At 43.6% G+C, this 20,388-nt stretch overlaps 1 protein-coding gene across 1 annotated transcript in view; it reads right to left on the bottom strand.

The window, feature by feature from the left end:
* Positions 1 to 11,238: 11,238 nt before the first annotated feature.
* Positions 11,239 to 20,388, bottom strand: part of STARD9 (StAR related lipid transfer domain containing 9) — a 174,760-nt gene continuing 165,610 nt past the window's right edge. The window contains exons 32-33 of the mRNA XM_075844676.1: positions 14,818 to 14,976; positions 11,239 to 11,779 (exon numbers count right to left, since the gene is read on the bottom strand). Of these exons, the coding sequence (XP_075700791.1) occupies positions 11,678 to 11,779; positions 14,818 to 14,976 (261 nt within the window). The 3' untranslated portion in view covers positions 11,239 to 11,677. The remainder of the gene's footprint in view (positions 11,780 to 14,817; positions 14,977 to 20,388) is intronic.

Genomic DNA, 20,388 nt, shown 5'->3' with positions numbered 1-20,388 from the left:
ATTTTTCCACGGACCCTTCACACGGTCCGTTGAAACCGGCTGTCTAAACGGCCACATTGAATTACATAGGTCCGTGGGACGGCCGCTGTTTCAACGGTCGTCACACGGACGTTTAACACGATCGTGTAAATAAGGCCTCAGAATGTGATCTTGTCACATAGTATCTTAAGACATATATATGTAGCGGACAATCCCATATATATGATACAATATAAGTAAGTGTGACACTGTAACCTTTCATGGTCAGATTTGGTTGATTTTTTTTTGCAAATCTTGAATTGTTTCTTTAGATTTTTATTACATAGAAAATCATAGCGGTCGCCAAGAGATTTTCCAGCAACTTGTCGTCACAAGTTGCTGTGTAGCCCAACCTTTAAGTATTTAAAAAAACAAAAACCTTTAAGAAAAAAACTCTGCTGGATCAGAGATTCCAGGCCACAGTGTCGGCTGATTGTGTCTTTAGGCAGAAAATGTAATTTAAGTGTCATTCTATAAAAAACTTCAGTTTTCTTTTCATTTGCCGTTATAAAGAGATAAGCAGGAGACCAACGTATTTCAAATATTTGTATTTTTCTTCATTCTGATACAGGAATTGATTAAAAATTGAAATTTATTGCAAGCAAATATGTAAATATAAATAACTTAGATTGTAAACATATAAAAAACCTGTATACATTTATATAAAAATAAACTATTTTCACTGTACAGCAAATTGTATCCTTCAGTACTCACAGGAGTGTCCACATCTGCAGTAAGTCATTTTACATTTATTAACACCATTGTATCGCACAACACTAAGAAACATTACGCTTTATAGGAATATAGACCAGTGGTCAGACTGTGGCTCACAGGACATGCTGGGAGTAGTAGTAGACAACACCTGGAAGGCTGCATGCTGTTGACCACTGATCTAGATTGTTCCTCACAACTGTTACATAGATGCAGTGACTGTGTAGCCATGTAAAGGATTGTACACTAACCTGTCTTCTGGCTACGCGGTCTCCTAGGCCTTAAAAGGATTGCCTGAGATTGGCTCCCTGTCTGTGGTCTTGTGTATATTCCAGTGACGACCTATTCATAGCGATTTTAACATCACGTGGCAAAGTCATCAAATCACTATCGCTGGACGTCACCAGTGGTTTGCCAACACAGCTATGTGACGCAGTGTCACAGAGATGTAGTGTATAAACAAACTAAACTGGGGATCAGTAGTATGGGACCGGAGGAAATTTTATAAAGTGTTTTCCCAGCAGAAGAATTGATGGTATGCGGTCGGGGACTTTCATACTGCAGGTCCTGTTAACCTGCTGTGCAAGGAAATAGAATGCAGCTGGCATCACTGGAATGGAGATGTGTTGTAGTTCCCGGCGCTGATTATGATGTGATGGTCTAGGAATATCCCATCACTTCTTCTGGTGGGAAAACCCCTACGTGCATTAGAAATGCTCTTTTTTCTGTCCGTTAACCTCTTAAAAGAAATTAAAATGGATTTCAAACCGCTTTGTACCCACAGTAACCATTAGTGTTACTGTAAATAACGTCCAAATTATAAATATAGACTTTTTGGAACCAGGCGGTTACCGCTGTCCTGAAAGGAAAACTTTCAGGAGCTCTAGATCAAGCCCATTACTTTCTCAGTGTAGTTTTCGATGGACAGAAGAAGATGCTATATGTGAGTTTGTCTGCGGAGTCCTGTGCTTGTTATGTCAGAACTGTCTAACAAAGTTATTTTCACTCCTAGATGCTGCATCATTATCTGCATGGTAAACAATGGACCGTATTTATCAAAGTGTCATACCAAAAAACTGGCCTTGTTGCCCATAGCAACCAATCACAGTGCAGCTCTCTTTCTAAAGCAAATTAAGGTTTAGCTCTGATTGGTTCCTATGGGTAACGAGGCCAGTTTCAGTAAATTTTGGTAGATGACGCTCATTCTACCATTTTACAATTGACTGCAATATTACTGTAATGTTATCTTGCATGCACAACAAAGAATCCCACTGCATATATGGAACAGCAGTTAGTACAGTGTGTATATATATATTTTTAATACATTAACATAAGTGGAAAATAATTATGGAAAACAGTTATTCAAATATTGCTAGTCGCTGCCTGTCTTTATGTAAATAATTCATTCAAGTTGATTCATAAGTTGACCTTCTCGGTAAGGTAAGCGCGGTATACACCTTCTATGCTACATAGGACAGTTCTACACAAAGGGCTGCCTTCATAGGTCATATAACATTCAGTGCATGTTCAGTCTCTACTTCCCGTGTACGTCTTAAGACCTTCTATTACATATAAGAGCACACGTCTCACCCCATAGTTACTACGTGCATAGTGACCGGTGTAAACAAATGATGGTTCTCCAGCTGAAAAGAAAAGTCCTCCCACATTTGACTTCCCAGCCCTTGGCTGAGCGTCCCTGGCTATTGTGGCAGGCTGACATTGACACCAGCTGCTGCCATAAAGACCAAACCAGATGTAGAGGTTGTGGGAAAGATGCTAATATCATGCAGACTTCTAGATATGTAATGTACTGCAAACTAGGAAGAACTTATTGGTACCGTTTATATTTCTATTGTGCCTTATGTCTAAGTATAGAACTGTGTATGTGCTATTGTTTATCATATATATTCTGTGCACAGTTCGTGTCATTTGCACTCTACGAATGACATGCAGTAGATTGTCTTATTAGAAAAGTAAAAATGGGCCTATGTCCGCAGTGCCGCAAAAAGACTAAAGGCCCTTATTTTATTTACACAGGCAGATTCTCTCTTGGTAACTAGCGCTGACTGACGATGTAGCAAGTCGATTGGTGCTCGTTTAGCTTAGTTTACATGGAGCAATCATCGGTACTATGTGACCCTACAATCATTAGTGCGATCATTTGGGCACATACAGTTAATTATATGGCCGATAATTATTATGTTTGCATAAAAGATGCAATCAGCCGTCAAACGAGCGTTTGCTCATTTGTCGGCTAATCACTGGGCATGTCTACACAGAACTATGATTGGGAATGACCGTTAAGGACCTTAACACAATTTTAAGATGTGCACTGTTTATACAATGTGTTAGCAGATAACCACATGGGTGATGCCACTCACATCAGATGATTTGGGCTGCATCGTGCTAGGAACTTCCTGTGTGTACCTGAATGCAGAGAGCTTATAGTAACACCGATTCACTAAGAACGGCCGACAAGCAAGAAATTCTCTTAGGGCTCATGGATTAAAACAACGGTCGTGTTCATGTCCTATTTGGTTTTTGTGGATAGCATACTAAACAACTCATTTCTATGGGGGTGTGTGTGTGTGTGTGTGTGTGTGTGTGTGTGTGTGTGTGTGTGTGCGTGCGTGCGTGCGTGCGTGCGTGCGTGCGTGCGTGCGTGCGTGCGTGCGTGCGTGCGTGCGTGCGTGCGTGCGTGTGCGTGTGTGTGTCTCACCCATTCTAGTGTATAAGTCCAGAAAAAAAAAAAACGGACATAAGGCCCCATGCACACGAACGTGCTTTTGCAGCTGAAAATCCACGGGAGAATTGTGGCCCCATTCATTCCTATGGGGCCATGCACACGACCGTGGTTTCCACGGTCCGTGCATGGCCCAGGAGCCCGGACCACAGAAAGAACGGGCATGTCTTATTACGGCTCATATGAAATAATGGACGCGGCCATGTGCACGGCCCGCGATTTGCAAGCTGCTTGCAGGTGACACAATCCGCTGCCGGCCGACCCGAAAATCACAGCCGTGCACATGGCTACGGTCGTGTGCAGGAGGCCTAAAGCTACTAGGATCTGTGTTTCGCAGTCCACAAAACAAACTTGTGTGCATGATGGTTTACATTGTATGATCTCCCTAACCAACTCAACTGGTATACGGATTCAGTTCTTTATTTTATCATAGACTTTAACCCCTTCCCCCTGCTGGCATTCTGGGCCCTAATGTCCAAGCCATTTTTTAGATTTTTCCATTGTCACATTCGAAGAGCTGTAACTTTTTTATTTTTGCGTCGGCATAGCTGTATAAGGTCTTGTTTTTTGCGGGACGACTTGCAGTTTTTATTGGTACCATTTGAGAGTAGATGCGACTTTTTGATCACTTTCTATCACATTTTTTTTAAGTCAGGATTAACAGAAAACAGCAATTTTTCCATTGTTTTTTGTTTTATTTTTTACGGCGTTCACAGTGCGGGTTAAATAATGTAACAGCTTTATAGTCGGGGTCGTTACGGACGCGGCGATACCAAATATGTGTAACTTTTTTGCTTTATTGTAGTTTTTTTTAATAGTAAAGCAGTTTGTAAGGGGAAAAGCTGGGTTTTTCATTTTTTTTTTTTCACTTTTTTTTTTAATTAACTTTATTAAACTTTTTTTACTTTTTTACTAGTTTCACTAGGGGACTTCACTATCCTCCGATCGCTATTATAATACACTGCAATACTTTTGTATTGCAGTGTATTACTGCCTGTCCGTTTAAAACGGACAGGCATCTGCTAGGTCATGCCTGCGGCATGATCTAGCAGGCATTCGCTGCAGGCAGACCTGGGGGTCTTTATTAGACCCCCGGCTGCCATAGAAGACACAGACACTCGGCGATTTTATCGCCGGGTGTCAGTGAGATGAGAGGGAGCTCCCTCCCTCTCTCCAAAACCATTCAGATGCGGCGCTCGCTATTGTGCACCGCATCTGAAGGGTTAAACAGGTGAGATCGATACTAATATCGATCTCACCCGGCAGAGCAGGGACGCCCCCAGCCCTCAGCTGCTTCTGGCAGCTGAGAGCAGGGAGATTTCACGGCTCCCTGCTCTGTTTACTTTATTCTACAGCAGCGACGTAGTTTGTCGGCGCTCTAGAATAAAGCCCACTAATGACCGCCGTAAAAAGACGTATCGGCGGTCATTAAGGGGTTAAAGTAATATCTTGCCACTGCTTTTTGTTGTGAAAAAAGCAGTGATTTCCTTTCTACATGCGATTTGCATTGGAATGAAATCCATAGCATTTCTGCAACAGATAGGGCTTGCTGCGGATTTGAAAATTCATAGCACGCATACATTCCAGATTTTTTTTATGCTGTGAATAGGTTTGTTAAAACCCCATTTACTAAACCTGAACTGTACTTTTGTTGCAGAATTTCAGCGTTGATACTTACTATGGCCCAACACAGTCAGCGAATAAAGTTAAAAAGGGGTTATCCGGTTTCAGCAAATTAAGATATAAAAGTTTCCAATAAACTTTCTGTGTTAATTCCTCACTGTTTTATGAGCTCTGCTTGTTATTATTCAGTAGGAACATTTGTTTACGTCCTCTGGATACAATTCTGCCCATGGTCATGTGATGGGACACGCAGGTGCAAGAAATTGATACAGAAAGTATATTGGAAAACTTAATTCTACAAAAACAAACATTCTGCTGAACCAGACAAGCTGCAGTGTTTGTTTTTTTTAACCTCTGCTTTAAGTTAACCCCTTAGTGACCAACAGTACGCCTTTTTACGTTCCTCACTAATGGGCTTTAGGCTAATGCGACGCCTTTTAACGTGATCGCATTAGCCTAAAGTAGCGCCGAAATTAATGATCGGGGCTCCGTTCTCTCAGCTACCGGAGGTAGCTGAGAGTTCGGGGCAACGACCAGAGACCATAACGAGTGGTCTCTGGTCACGTGATCGCCGTGAATCGCTATTTCACGGCGTTCACGCTAAACCGGCGGATAATCGCCATTTCTCTCTCCTCTCATGGAATAACTCCTTAGAGAGGAGAGAGAACGGGTAAATAGTGCGCCCCCCCCCCCGTCCGATTCCCCTTCATGTCCGATCCCCCCCCCGGTCCGATTCCCCCCCCCCCCCCGGTCCGATCCCCCCCCCACGGTCCGATTCCCCCCCCCCCCCCCAAAATGGCGCCCGAGTGCGCTTTGCATAACTTACCTGTGTCGTCATCTGGCACAGCAACAATCAGGGACCGTTGTGACTGGTCCCTGATCAGGTGATCTCTGTGATAAAACCTATCACAGAGATCACTGACAGTTATTTTCAAAACACAGCCAGGACATGGGCTGTGTTTCTCTCTCCTCCCATTGTAGTTGTTCTGAGAGGAGAGAGAAATCAGTCTAAGTCCTGTGCTGTGAAGAAAGAAAAAAAGTGATAAAAAATCATCGTTACATATACATACATATATATATATATATATATATAATATATCAAATCTATATTAGCGTCAGCGCTAGATTAGCGTCAGCGCTAGTTTAGCGTTAGTGCTAGTTTAGCGTTAGTTCTAGTTTAGCGTTAGTGCTAGTTTACCGTTAGTTTAGCGTTACTTTAGGGTTAGGGCTAGTTTAGCGTTCGTGTTTAGGGCCGTTTAGAATTAATTTTACGTCTGTTATATAAAAATAAAAAAAAAATATATATATAAAAAAAAAAAATTTGTGTCGTTTTTAGGATTTTAGGTTTACTTTAGGGTTAGGACTTATAGGGCATATATATATATATATATATATATATATACATACACATCTATAAATATGTCTCAGCGTATGTACAGCGCGGAGCAAGCCTACGCCTTGCTATGTTCCGACACTTCTGAAAGCGAAACAGACACCGCTTCAGAATTTGTTCCAGACAGTGACGATTCTAATTCCACCGCTGAACCCCATAGTCCTATGGTGGTGGATACGTCAGTCGCTGTAGAGGTGTCAAGTGCAGGGCCGAGTGTTGCAGTCCCTCCCGTGATGTGGGATCCTGCACTATCATTTTCCCCCCAAGTACCCCAATTTGAAGCGACCCCAGGAATTAGTGTCGACGTCCAAAATTTTACCCCCTATAATTTTTTTAATTTATTTATATGTGATACGGTCCTAGACTTGATAGTCCAGCAGACTAATCTGTATGCTAGGCAGTTTGTTCTACAAAAGCCTGCATCTATGTACTCCAGAATGTGGAGCCCCACAAGTGTCCCAGAAATAAAAAAATTTTTAGGCATTACCCTCAATATGGGTTTGGTTAAAAAACCCTCTGTCCGGTCCTACTGGACTTGTAGTGCTGTCCACGCTACCCCTGTATTTGCAGCAGTGATGTCCAGAAACCGCTATGAGGCCCTAATGCGATTCATGCATTTTACTGATAATTCCCAAGTCCCCCCAAGAAGTGACCCAGCTTATGATCGGCTTAATAAATTAAGGCCATTAATCACCCTTCTAAATGATTTATTTTTAAAGTTGTACACCCCTGACAAAAATTTGTCAGTAGATGAATCGCTCATGAGCTTCAAAGGGCGTCTTTCCTTTCGTCAATTCATCCCTTCCAAACGAGCCAGATATGGGGTGAAATTGTACAAAGTTTGCGAGAGCACAACGGGTTACACCTGCGGTTTCAAAATCTATGAAGGCAGGGACTGCCAAATTTATACCCCAGGCTGCCCAGAAACTATTGGCACCTCTGGCAAAATTGTGTGGAACCTAATGGAGCCATTTCTGCACAAGGGGTACCACGTCTATACAGACAATTTTTATACCAGCGTTGCCCTTTATAAAGCCCTCCATGCTGCAAATACAGGGGCCTGTGGGACAGTACGGAAGAACAGAGTGGGACTCCCACAACAGTTGGTGTCCAGGCGTTTGGGAAAGGGAACATCCATGGCCCTTGCAAGTCAGGAATTGCTTGCAGTGAAGTGGGCCGACAAGAAGGATGTCTACATGCTGTCCACCGTACACACGGACACCACTGTGGCAATTACGGAGAGGGGGGCTACCACTGCAAAGCAGAAACCGGTCTGTGTAACAGACTACAACAAATTTATGGGGGGTGTAGACCTTTCCGACCAGGTGCTTCAGCCTTACCTGGTGAAGCGCAAAAATAAGGCCTGGTACAAAAAGGTAGCAATCTACCTCATCCAGGTTGCTACCTATAACAGTTTTGTTATTTTCAAAAAAGCCCAAGGAACGCTCACTTTCCTTCAATTTCAGGAGAAGGTCATTGAGCATCTCCTTTTTGAGTCCACTATACCGGCACAATCCTGCGAATCTGAGGATGTGCGCAGGCTTTCAGAGCGCCACTTTTTACACCCTATTCCCTCCACTGAGACCCAAAAATATCCCCAAAAAAGGTGTCGGGTATGTAGCAGGCATGGCAGGAGGAGGGATACCCGCTTTTATTGCCCCATGTGTCCATCAAAACCAGCCCTTTGTAACTATCCCTGTTTCGAAACCTTTCACACGGTTGCAAATTACTAGAATTTAACACAAAAAAAAATAATGGGTTGGGGGCCTTTTTAGGGAGTCAATTTCTTTATATTTTCTTTTTAGTTCGTGGGCTTTCCAAGTAGGGATTATTTCTTGTGGGAGAGGTTGTAGAGCACATTTTTTTCAGACCGTGAAACTAATTTTACCCCTTATGATTTTTTTTATTTATTTGTGGGTGATCAAGTGCTGGAATTAATTGTCCAGTACAAAATCCCACATCCACAATTTTTTTATTTTGACTGTTCTTATGACTATGTCCTGCCACATACGGCTGTTACATTCCTAATTCTGTACCGTGATACGGGCATGATCTTTTTTTTTTATTTGGAGGATCTCTAATAATCGAGCTGTTCCTTATCAATACACCATGGGCTTTGTTACGGTTCTTCTGGAAATACTAATTTTGGGGATTAGTGATCCTTTACTGTTCCTATAGATGGTTTTGGACACTGTCCTTTTATATATTCTGTAGGTGATTGGTTGTTTTGTGCACATAGCGGTTCCTACCTTGCCGGGCAGGGGTCTGTTATGGTGTACCGCGTCACTTGGCACATTCGTCCCTCATAAGGATTGATGGAGCTAAAGAGACGTTGTACAACCAGTCACTGAAAAAAAAAATCCTTGTCATGACAGCCCTGCAGGTGTTCTTCTATCTAGTGAACAGACTCGAGTTTGCAACATAGTTGGATACATTTTCCTCCATTTGTTTGAAGATATTGCCCGTCACTCCAGTACAGTTTATTTTTTCCTCTCTGACTGATTTTATATTAGGACAGAATTCTGTCCACAATGACATCATAATGGCACCAACTGCTTCTTCAGCAAGACATAGTCATAAGTACAGGCAAATACGTCTATAGCGACATGTATCCGTTATGAATACACGGCTTCACTTCTATTCTGTGCCGCACAAATTTATTAATGTGGCATATTTCTAACAAAATAACCTTCTACCACGTCTCCTCTATTTCATGTGGAAACGTAATAAAAGCTTGAAGAAAACATTATATACCCATAGTGTCTGAAATGATACCCATTATTTCCTCCTTTAAAAAATTTTTGGTCCGCATGCCCACTACACCACTAGATGAATACCTTTAGGGGTTTAGTTTTTAAAATGGGGTCATTTCTGCGTGGTTTTTTTTTGTTCAGGCAGCTCAATGCCTCTAAATGCATGATATGGGGCCTAGAATTTATTCAATTGTGCCCTGAAAGCCAAAGGGTGCTCCCTCTCTTTTTGGCCCAGCCACACGTCTAATAAGCAGATTATGGCAACAATGAGAGTATTTTTGAAAACAGGAGAAACAGGGTGATAGATTTTGGGGTGTGTTTCTTCATTTTCATGTTCGCTTTACAAAGAAATCGGTCTTCAAAGTGATACTTTTATGAAAAAAGTGAATTTTTATTTTTTTTCACCTGCTATGCATTAAATTTAGCAAAAAACTGTGGGGTCAAAATACTCACTACACCCCTAGATAAATACCTTAAGGGGTCTAGTTTTCTAAATGGGGTCGTTTATGGGGAGTTTCTATCGTTCTGGTAGTTCAAAACCTCTCCAAATGTACAGTGGGGCCTAAAACATTTTCAAGCAAAATAGGAGTCCTGAAAGCCTCCGGGTGCTCCCTTTCTTTCGGGCCCTGCTGTGTGTCCAGGCAACACATTAGGGTCACAATGGGGGAATTTTTGAAAACAGGAGAAACAGGGTGATAGATTTTGGCGTGTGTTTCTTCATTCTTATAGTCGCTTTACACAGAAATCGGTCTTCAAAGTGATACTTTTATTAAAAAAGTGAATTTTTATTTTTTTTCACCTGCTATGCATTAAATTTAGCAAAACACTGTGGGGTCAAAATACTCACTACACCCCTAGATAAATACCTTAAGGGGTCTAGTTTTCTAAATGGGGTCGTTTATGGGGAGTTTCTATCGTTCTGGTAGTTCAAAACCTCTCCAAATATACAGTGGGGCCTAAAACATTTTCAAGCAAAATATGAGTTCTGAAAGCCTCTGGGTGCTCCCTTCCTTTCAAGCCCTGCTGTGTGTCCAGGCAATGCATTAGAGTCACAATGGGGGCATTTTTGAAAACAGGAGAAACAGGGTGATAGATTTTGGGGTGTGTTTCTTCATTCTTATGGTCGCTTTACACAGAAATCGGTCTTCAAAGTGATACTTTTATGAAAAAAGTGAATTTTATTTTTTTTTTCACCTGCTATGCATTAAATTTAGCAAAAAACTGTGGGGTCAAAATACTCACTACACCCCTAGATAAATACCTTAAGGGGTCTAGTTTTCTAAATGGGGTCGTTTATGGGGAGTTTCTATCGTTCTGGTAGTTCAAAACCTCTCCAAATGTACAGTGGGGCCTAAAACATTTTCAAGCAAAATATGAGTCCTGAAAGCCTCCGGGTGCTCCCTCCCTTTCGGGCCCTGTCGTGTGTCCAGGCAACGCATTAGGGTCACAATGGGGGCATTTTTGAAAACAGGAGAAACAGGGTGATAGATTTTTGGGTGTGTTTCTTCATTCTCATGGTCGCTTTACAAAGAAATCGGTCTTCAAAGTGATACTTTTATGAAAAAAGTTAAATTATATTTTTTTATGCCTGCTTTGCATGAATTCTTACAAAAAAACTGTGGGGTCAAAATACTTACAACACCCCTTAATAAATACCTTAAGGGGTCTAGTTTTCAAAATGGGGTCACTTGTGGGGGTTTCCACCATTCTGACACCTATGAGCCTATGAAAACCTGGCTTGGTGCAGGAAAACAAAATGTACTACAAAATTTATACAATTATTACTTAACTTGTAAGTCCTCTAAATTGCTCAAAAATTATTTTTTTTTTTCAAAAGTGCTGCCAAAATAGAGTAAAGAGATGGAAATATATATTTAATAAAAAAAATTGTACAGTATGTGTGTACATATGTGACATATTGCAGTTAAAAATAGGGAAAAATGATAATTTTTACAAAATTTCTTCAATTTTTCTATTTTTTAAGTTATTTCCGCAAATCGTATCAGTCTACTTTTACCACTAAAATAAAGTACAACATGTGACGAAAAAACAATGTCAGAATTACTTGGATATTCAAAACTTTCACAGAGTTATTCTCTGATAAAGTCACACATACCAGATTTGACAAATTTGGCTTGGTCATTAAGGTCCAAACAAGCTTGGTCACTAAGGGGTTAAACAGTAAATACCCAGTAACATAGAAGTAGCAGACCTTGTGGTTATCATGGGTTCCATTTGGGAAACATCACAAATGAATAGGTATTTATCTATATTATGTGCAACATGAAATTATAAAATGCAGAGCCCCCCGGCATAGTGAGGGAATAAAACCATGCAATAAACTGCCTGATGCTACGTAATTCATTCCTCTCACAGCCCTGACAGTGATGCAGGAATTACTGAACAGTCTCGATTTTTCAAGTCACCTCCTCTAGATTATCCGGAGAGAAATCTGGCCAGGTTTGCAATCACCAGAGGCTGACGTTTGCTAATCACGCTGAGTAGCCTAGAAGGGATCGCTGGTGCTCCAAGGTCAACCTGGAAGAAAAAAACCAAACCATAAGCAAGCTTTTTCCAGGTTAAAAGGATGAAGACTGTAATCCAGAGCTCAGCCATTTCTGTAAATCTCCAGACTAAGAGCCGTGTACATGCACAGACAATTCTCCCCTTTTCAGCTAGGCTCTGCTGATCTCCACTAGGTAGGGTCCTAGATCAAGACCTCCACCTGTCTGACATTCTAAAAATATGAAATCCTTTACTTTTGACAAGAAGTAGGCAATTAAGGTCAGGAGTTTAAATGAAAGAGCATTTGTTACTGAAACTGGTTAATAACTCACTTGTAAATAAATAAAAGTTATTGCGTTCTCTTCTGTCAAATTGCTGATCAATGGGGAGAATTTAGGCAAGACTCGAAGAAATCTGCAAATAATTCCCCCCCTGAAGGTAGAAACAGGCTTGTAATGACTCCTAATTCCGATTTCATACACATTGTGTTGACATGTTTTCAGTAGCATTTTGAAAGTGGGGCAAAAACGCTGCGACCAGATGTTAGTTTCAAGTCTATCAGAAAATGTGAGTGTCTACATAACACAGCGTTCTGGATTTGTTGTTTTTGGGGTCAATGGCATTTTTAGCAAAATGCAGCATGCTCTAGGTATTGCCGTGTTTTTCTCTGTAGTATTCTCTATAGGAATGAAAAGGCCTGTACAAAATAACACTAAGGGTATGTGCACACACACTAATTACGTCCGTAATTGACGGACGTATTTCGGCCGCAAGTAGTGGACCGAACACACTGCAGGGAGCCGGGCTCCTAGCATCATACTTATGTACGATGCTAGGAGTCCCTGCCTCGCTGCAGGACAACTGTCCCGTACTGAAAACATGATTACAGTACGGGACAGTAGTTCCACGGAGAGGCAGGGACTCCTAGCATCGTACATAAGTATGATGCTTGGAGCCCGGCTCCCTGCACTGTGTTCGGTCCGGTACTTGCGGCCGAAATACGTCCGTAAATTACGGACGTAATTAGTGTGTGTGCACATACCCTTAATGAAAAATCCCCATTAAGGGCTTATTTAGACGAACGTGTAATACGTCTGTGCAACGCGCGTGATTTTCACGCGTGTCGCACGGTCCTATGTTAATCTATGGGGCCGTTCAGACAGTCCGTGAGTTTCATGCAGCGTGTGTCCGCTGCGTAAAACTCACGACATGTCCTATATTTGTGCGTATTTCGCGCATCACGCACCCATTGAAGTCAATGGGTGCGTGAAAATCACGCGCAGCACACGGAAGCACTTTCGTGTGACACGCGTGATTCGCGCAACAGCAGTAAAAACTATGAATGAAAACACAAAAGCACCACGTGCTTTTCTGTTTACAAACATACAGTGTCATAATGATGGCGGCTGCGCGAAAATCACGCAGCCACGCACCATATGCACATGACACACGGAGCTGTTAAGTAACTTTTGCGCGCGCAAAACGCACACGCTCGTGTGAATCTTTTTGGAAAAAAACACTGCATATTTTCATGCAGTTTAAAACGCAAGACAAAGACCCTGTGTGACAGAGACCTAAGGCCCCATGCACATGACCGTAAAAAAAAACTAATTGCGGACCGCAATACGGTCTGCATTTACAGACCTGTCCGGTTCTATGTGCCACGGATAGGTGTACGTGCCGGGAAATATGGAGCATGTCCTACTTTCAGATTTTACAGGCCGTGCTCCCATACTTTACAGGCATGGTCGTGTGCATGAGGCCTAAGAAGGATTGTGCATGCCAAAAGGAGAACTATTTACCCCTCGATGTGGAAACAAATTTTTTTTGTCTGTTTATTTAAGGCCCCATATTCACATCGCTTTTGTGCTATCCGCCGAGCATTTAAGTTTTTAAACACTAAAAAGATATTGAAAAATATAGCTCGGCATATACACAGACTATAAGGATATGTGCACACGATAACTGCAATTACGTCTGAAAATACGGAGGCATAATACGCCTTGTTTACGCCTTTATATAGGTCGTGTGAACCCAGCCTAACGTGTCAAACGTCAACCAAAGTATCATCCGTTTGGTCTATGTTTGTCATTGTTTACGTTGGGATACTGTTTTTTGAAAGTACTGAAAAGCGTAGTCTGCTACGCTATTATGTACTTTAAAAAAAAGGTATATGCAGCATTTTTAGCATTAATCTCAATGGACAACGTATGCAAATGTAATGCGACACGTTTGTATCCATTTACATACAGTAAATCCTGTCTTTTTTTGTTTCGTTTTTTCCCCCTATCAGTATTCACTTTAAAAAAAAAGTATATATTTTTTTAAGTAAAAAAACAGACCAAAACGAATAGACGTATGAGTATACGCTAAACGTACAGGTTATAAAAAACACAGATGTAAACAGAAAATGGTACACATTTGTATACGTTTTCTATTGTCCACTTTATTATAAAAAAAACAAAACAAAAACGTATACGCTCGGCGGATAGCACAAAACAATGTGAATGGGGCCTTACATTGTGTTTTTTTTTTCTATTAATTTTCTAACCATTTTCAATTCCTATAGAGAAGCCTATGGCAAAAAGCCCAGAGAAAACACCATATCCGGAGCATGCTGCGTTTTGGAAAAAACAAACTCCAAAACAAACAAACAAACATTGTAGTGGTTTTTATCCCAGTATAAGCTTTCAGGTAACCTCTGTCCGCAGTATTTTTATTTTTTTTGTAAGGAACAAAAAACGCTGTGAAACTGGAGTGTATTTTCTGAAATTGTGCTGAGATGGGGAATAGCATGACTGCTAGCACGCTGCTTTACCCCTTCCCATTTCAGCTGTCATATGTGAAATGTAATTTGAGATCAATGTAAATCTTCCTGTCGATGCTGAACTGTAAAACGTATGTGTCTCGATTATGCATACAAACGCGCTCTACCTGGACTATATCTGGATGGAATGGCTGGTAAATAGGATCAAAATGAAAATGACTATTTACCGCACTATCCTTTGCTTTGGCACTCCATTTCTGTGTGCCACCCCCTTACCCTGTACAAGGCCGGTTATCGTTCTTACCTGTAACATGTAAATGACTCTTGTGACGGCTTCTCCATTGATGGTATCAGGTTGTAAAATCCATGCACTAGGTAGAAGCTCTCCTCGTACGGTGTCTTTATTAGGACGCGGCATAGACTCGTTATACACAGATTGGAAGCACAAGCTGTAACACTTCTCCTGTGTGCAGGAAACACATGTCATTATGTACTAAGAGCAGTACACTCTGTATACTGCAATACCAGCGATACAATCCAACTGAAAATGTAGATTGGTGTGCGATTACTGATACCGGAGATTAGAGGCAAACACAATGAGAGAAGTATAGGAGATCTACTTCCCAGCACCAAGGAAATTCCGCAGCATTTACAGTAGCAGCAAAGTGGATGAGATTCAGAAAATCTCATGCCCACGCTGCGACAGAAACCCACAGCGCAAACGTTAATAAATTGACCTGCGCTGCAGAATTTAATTCCGCAGCATGTAAATTTATGCTTCGCTTTTGTTGATTTTCTGTTGCGGGTTTTCCACATTGAATTCAATGGGAATGCAAAACCCGCAACAGAAAGCCAAGTGTTGCGGAATATTCGCAGCGATTATGCCGCAAAAATCACAACTACGGGAAAAAATAAAATAATCATACTTACCCAGAACGCCCTCCTCCTTCCTGCAGTCTGGCCTCCGGGGATGACGTTGCAGCACATGTGAGCATTGCAGCCAATCACAGGCTGTAGCGGTGGTCGCATGGGATGATATGTCATCCCAGGAGGCCGGCCTGGATGATGTCAGAGGCCGATCTCCTGGGATGACATTACATCCCATGTGACCACCGCTGCAGCCAATCACAGGCTGAAGCATCATCCAGGGAGGCCAGACCGGAATGCAATGGTGGGACACGTCGCCATAATGACCCATGTAAGTATGAGCGTTTTTTTACTGTTGCTTTCCGCAAAGGAAATTCCGTCTGAAAAAACGCACTACAATGTAGTGCAGGTTTTCAAACAGAATGTACTGTGCGGGTTCCAGGTCAGATACGCTGCGTGGGTTTTTACACAGCATATCCTTCCCGTGGGAACCCAGCCTTAGCCGGTCACCAGTTCTGTAAATTATTTTTCCTTGGGGGGCGTGGCCTAGCAGCAGATGTAAGAGGACGTGTGTGGCTGGAGCTCCTGCTGTATTCATCCTGAAAGTACTGTTTATCCCTGAATTACCCGGTAATATTCACCGATCTGGAGGCTGGAGGAGTCGGTACCGCTTAATACAGCTGCAATGACCCGTTCTAAGAAACAAAAAACGCCGCCGGTGAGTCCGGGGCCGAGAAGGCAAGATGGCGCCGAGGAGACTGAATGCAGGAGCAGGCACATGCGGTCTGAGGCGGCAGACAGGCTGGAGAGATTTGCAAGAACCCCTCGTGCGAGCGGATCTGCAGCAGGCAAGACGCCGGTGGCTGGCAGTGGGAAGGCAGACAGCATGGCCTCAGGTTCCAGATACTCCGTGCTGGGAGAGGACTCGGTGAGTGAGGAGGAGGAAGAGCTGGGGAGTCAGCGGCGGGACAGGCGTGTGGAGGAAGATGGCGGCAGAACGCATAGCAGGAGAGACCAGGTGAAGGAGCCTTCCCTCACAGATATATTCGCTGCGGTAAAGCAGAACTCCTCAATTTTATCTGTGCTAACCGGGCAGGTGGGAAGCCTGAAGGAAGATATTCTGCTGTTACGTAATGACTTACAGAAAGTGGCAGAAAGAACCACAGTTATTGAGGGGAGAGTGTCTGAAGTGGAAGATGTTCTGCCGGAGCTCAGGCGGGATGTGCAGTCTCAGTCCTTGGCGGTGGTGGCCCTGCAGGCTAAGGCGGATGATTTAGAGAATCGGCTACGCAGAAACAACGTGTGTTTGGTCGGAGTGCCGGAAAAAACGGAGGGCAATAACTCGGATGAGTTTTTTGAAAAATGGCTGCTGGAGCAGTTTGGCCGGGAAGAGCTGTCTCCTCTATATGCTGTTGAAAGAGCGCACAGAGTACCTACCAGACCGGGACCACCGGGGAGGCCCCCGAGACCGGTCTTAGTGAAGCTGTTGCACTAAAAGGACAGAGATAAGATACTGTGGAAGGCAAGGAAACGGCAGGATATCTTCATCAATGGCGCCAAAATATCCTTTTATCCGGATTTCTCCGCGGATGTACAGAAGAAGCGGCTGCAATACTGGAATGTAAAGAAACGTCTGAGGAACTTGTCCATACCATACTCCATGATGTATCCGGCCAAATTGCGGGTGGTTGCTTTTGGGACTGCTTCATTCTTTGAGAACCCCAGAGAGGCTGCAAGATGGCTGGATAGCAATGAGGCACGGTTGCGGAGACCGGCTGGAGAAGAAGATGCGTGAAAGCCCGCCTGGGCGGTGAAGTCTGGAGCCATGTTGTCGTTTGCGGGACTGTAGCATATTATATGTTATTATGCAGTTCTCCGAAGTGTGTGAACACCCTTGTCTGAAACACAGCAGGGTGGTATCCTTTTAAGGCCTCATTTACACGAGCGTGTGCGTTTTGCGCGCGCAAAAAAACGCTGCGTTTTGCGTGCGCAAAAGGCAATTGACAGCTCCGTGTGTCATCCGTGTATGATGCGCGGCTGCGTGATTTTCGCGCAGCCGCCATCATAGAGATGAGGCTAGTCGACGCCCGTCACTGTCCAAGGTGCTGAAAGAGCTAACTGATCGGCAGTAACTCTTTCAGCACCCTCGACAGTGAATGCCGATCACAATATACACCAACCTGTGAATAAAAAAAGACGTTCACACTTACCATGAACTGCCTGCTTCCTCCAGTCCGGTCTCCCGGCCGTTGCCTTGGTGACGCGTCCCTCTCTTGTCATCCGGCCCCACCTCCCAGGATGACGCGGCAGGCCATGAGACCGCTGCAGCCTGTGATTGGCTGCAGCCTGTGCTTGGCCTGTGATTGGCTGCAGCTGTCACTTGGCCTGAATTGTCATCCCGGGAGGTCGGACTGGAGGAAGGAGCCGGGACTTATCGGTAAGTCAGAACTTCTGTTTTTTTTTACACGTATATGTATATTGTGATCGAAAGTCACTGTCCATGGTGCTGAAACAGTTTAAGTCTTTCAGCACCGTGGGCAGTGACTGTCTCCTGACGTCGCGTACCCGAACATTTTTTGCCGGGTTCGGTTAAAACGAGTTCGGCCGAACCCGGTGAAGTTCGGTGCGCTCATCTCTAATTTGACACTCCGTTTGGATGTTTGTAACCAGAAAAGCACGTGGTGCTTTTCTGTTTACATTCATCCTTTTGACAGCTCTTGCGTGATTTTCGCGCATGCAACGCAGGACCGTCAGTGTGGCATGCGTTGTTTTCACGCACCCATTGAAGTCAATGGGTGCGTGTTGCGTGAAAAACGCAAGAATATAGAACATGTCGTGAGTTTTACGCAACGCACTCACGCAGCGCAAAATTCACGCATCGTCTAAACAGCCCCATAGACTATTATAGGTGCGTACGACACGCGTGAAAAGCACGCGCGTCGCACGCGCGTATAATACGCTCGTGTAAATGAGGCCTAACAAGAATGGCCGCGCCTGATGGCAATGTTATTGAGGGATTGTTACTGGGTACCTAATGTATCTGTAAATTCTGCTGATTGTGTGGGATTGTTTAATACATGCGAATAGCAGTGGGAGCCAGCGCTCACTGGAAGTGGTGAGAAAGTTAAACGGTTCAAAGAGAGATGCCAATAGGGCATGTCAAAAGTTCGCACTATGGTGCGTTTCTGCTGGATAGGAGAGACAGTACATGTCGCTCTGACCCTTTTCGGAGGGGAGGCTTTGTTGGGGGGGGAGGGGAGGAGGGAGGGAACGCACGGCCTAATATCTTGACTGGAGCAGGCTGGAGTAGTAACAGATTTCTTAAAGATATGGCGCCTGATGGGATCGGTTAAATGTCTATCCTGGAATGTCCGGGGAATACGGGAAGTTAGGAAACGGCTGGCAATCTTTAACTGGGTTAAACAGCAAAATGCCCTGATAGTGGGGCTGCAAGAAACGCATCTGACTAGAGAATCTGTATCCTTATTGCAGAGAGTGTGGATCGCACATGGGTTTCACTCCTTTCATACGACTTATTCCAGGGGGGTGAGTTTGCTGATACACAGGAGTCTTCCCTTTGTCTGTCATTCGTCCTTTTCTGATGAGGAGGGGAGGTATGTGGGAGTGCATTGTACTATATATCACTGGGAGTGTATTCTGGTAGTGCTGTATATCCCTCCGCCTTATTCTAGCACTGTACTGAAACGAGTTACGGAGAAACTCTCCAGGTGGCCTGAGGTACCGCTAATTGTGATGGGGGATTTTAATGCAGTGATGTCTGAAGGGTTGGATAGGTTTCATAGAGGAGGAGGAGGGCAAAGAGGAGATCTGACTGCCTTTGGAAGATTAATGGAGGAATGGGGTCTGCGGGATATTTGGAGAGATAAACATCCAGGGGTGAGGCAGTACTCGTGTGCATCATCCACATTTCAGTCACTTTCGCGAATAGACTTGGTAGCATGCTCAGCTTCAGCGGTGCCGTACATAGCGCAAATAGAATACCTACAGAGGGCATTGTCAGACCACTCTCATGGCGGTGACGCTGGAAGTGGGTGTAAGGTATACCAGGAACCCCGGGAATTGGAAGCTGAATGCGTTTTGGTTAAGATTGATGGACGTCGGGGAAATACGGAACCTGATAAAAGAATATTTTAATTTTAATACTGAGTCGGTGCCGCGGGGAGTGTTGTGGGATGCCATGAAAGCCTGGCTGAGAGGAGTATTCATTCAACATATTAAACAAATTAAAACTAAATCTAGGCAGTTGGGAGAAAGTTTAGAGGAGCGGGTGACAGAAACAGAAGGGAGGCATGTAGAAGAGGGGTCCGAGGAGACACTTAGACATTGGGTGGAGGCACAGACGTTGTTAAAAAATCACCAACTAACAATGGCGGATAATAAACGATTATTCCTTAAACAGCAATATTATGAAGAAGGGGAAACGGCGGGGAGATTACTCGCTAGGATGGCAAAGCCGCATGGGAGTAATAATTTCATTCATGGCCTTAGGGGGGAGGGGGGCAGGTGGAGACAGACACGGGGCAAATCTTGCACATATTCCAGCGGTTTTACACTGACCTATATACATCCAAAGTGCATTACGACACACAGCAATTGGACGAGTACCTGGGAAACATTAATTTGCCTACCTTGGGCCGGGAGGACCGTGAAAGCTTGGAGGCCCCTATTTCACTGGAGGAGTTGGAACAGGCGATAAGGGATATGGCAAATGAGAAAGCTCCAGGTCCAGATGGGTTACCAGGGGAAATCTATAAGGAATATGGGACGGAACTAGCGCCAGAATATTTGAGTACTTTGCAGGATAGTTTTGACAGAGGTAAACTACCAGACTCCCTATATGAGGCTACGATAGTGGTTCTCCTAAAAGAGGGGAAAGACAGTCAATTACCGGAGTCCTACAGACCAATATCCTTGTTGACATCGGATGTCAAGATTTTGGCAAAGATATTGGCGCTGCGGCTGAACAGGGTGGTACAGCATGTTGTGC

Source organism: Rhinoderma darwinii, chromosome 12 (assembly GCF_050947455.1).
Source record: "Rhinoderma darwinii isolate aRhiDar2 chromosome 12, aRhiDar2.hap1, whole genome shotgun sequence".
NCBI lineage: Eukaryota > Metazoa > Chordata > Amphibia > Anura > Rhinodermatidae > Rhinoderma > Rhinoderma darwinii.
This window is presented reverse-complemented; position numbering and strand designations above follow the sequence as displayed.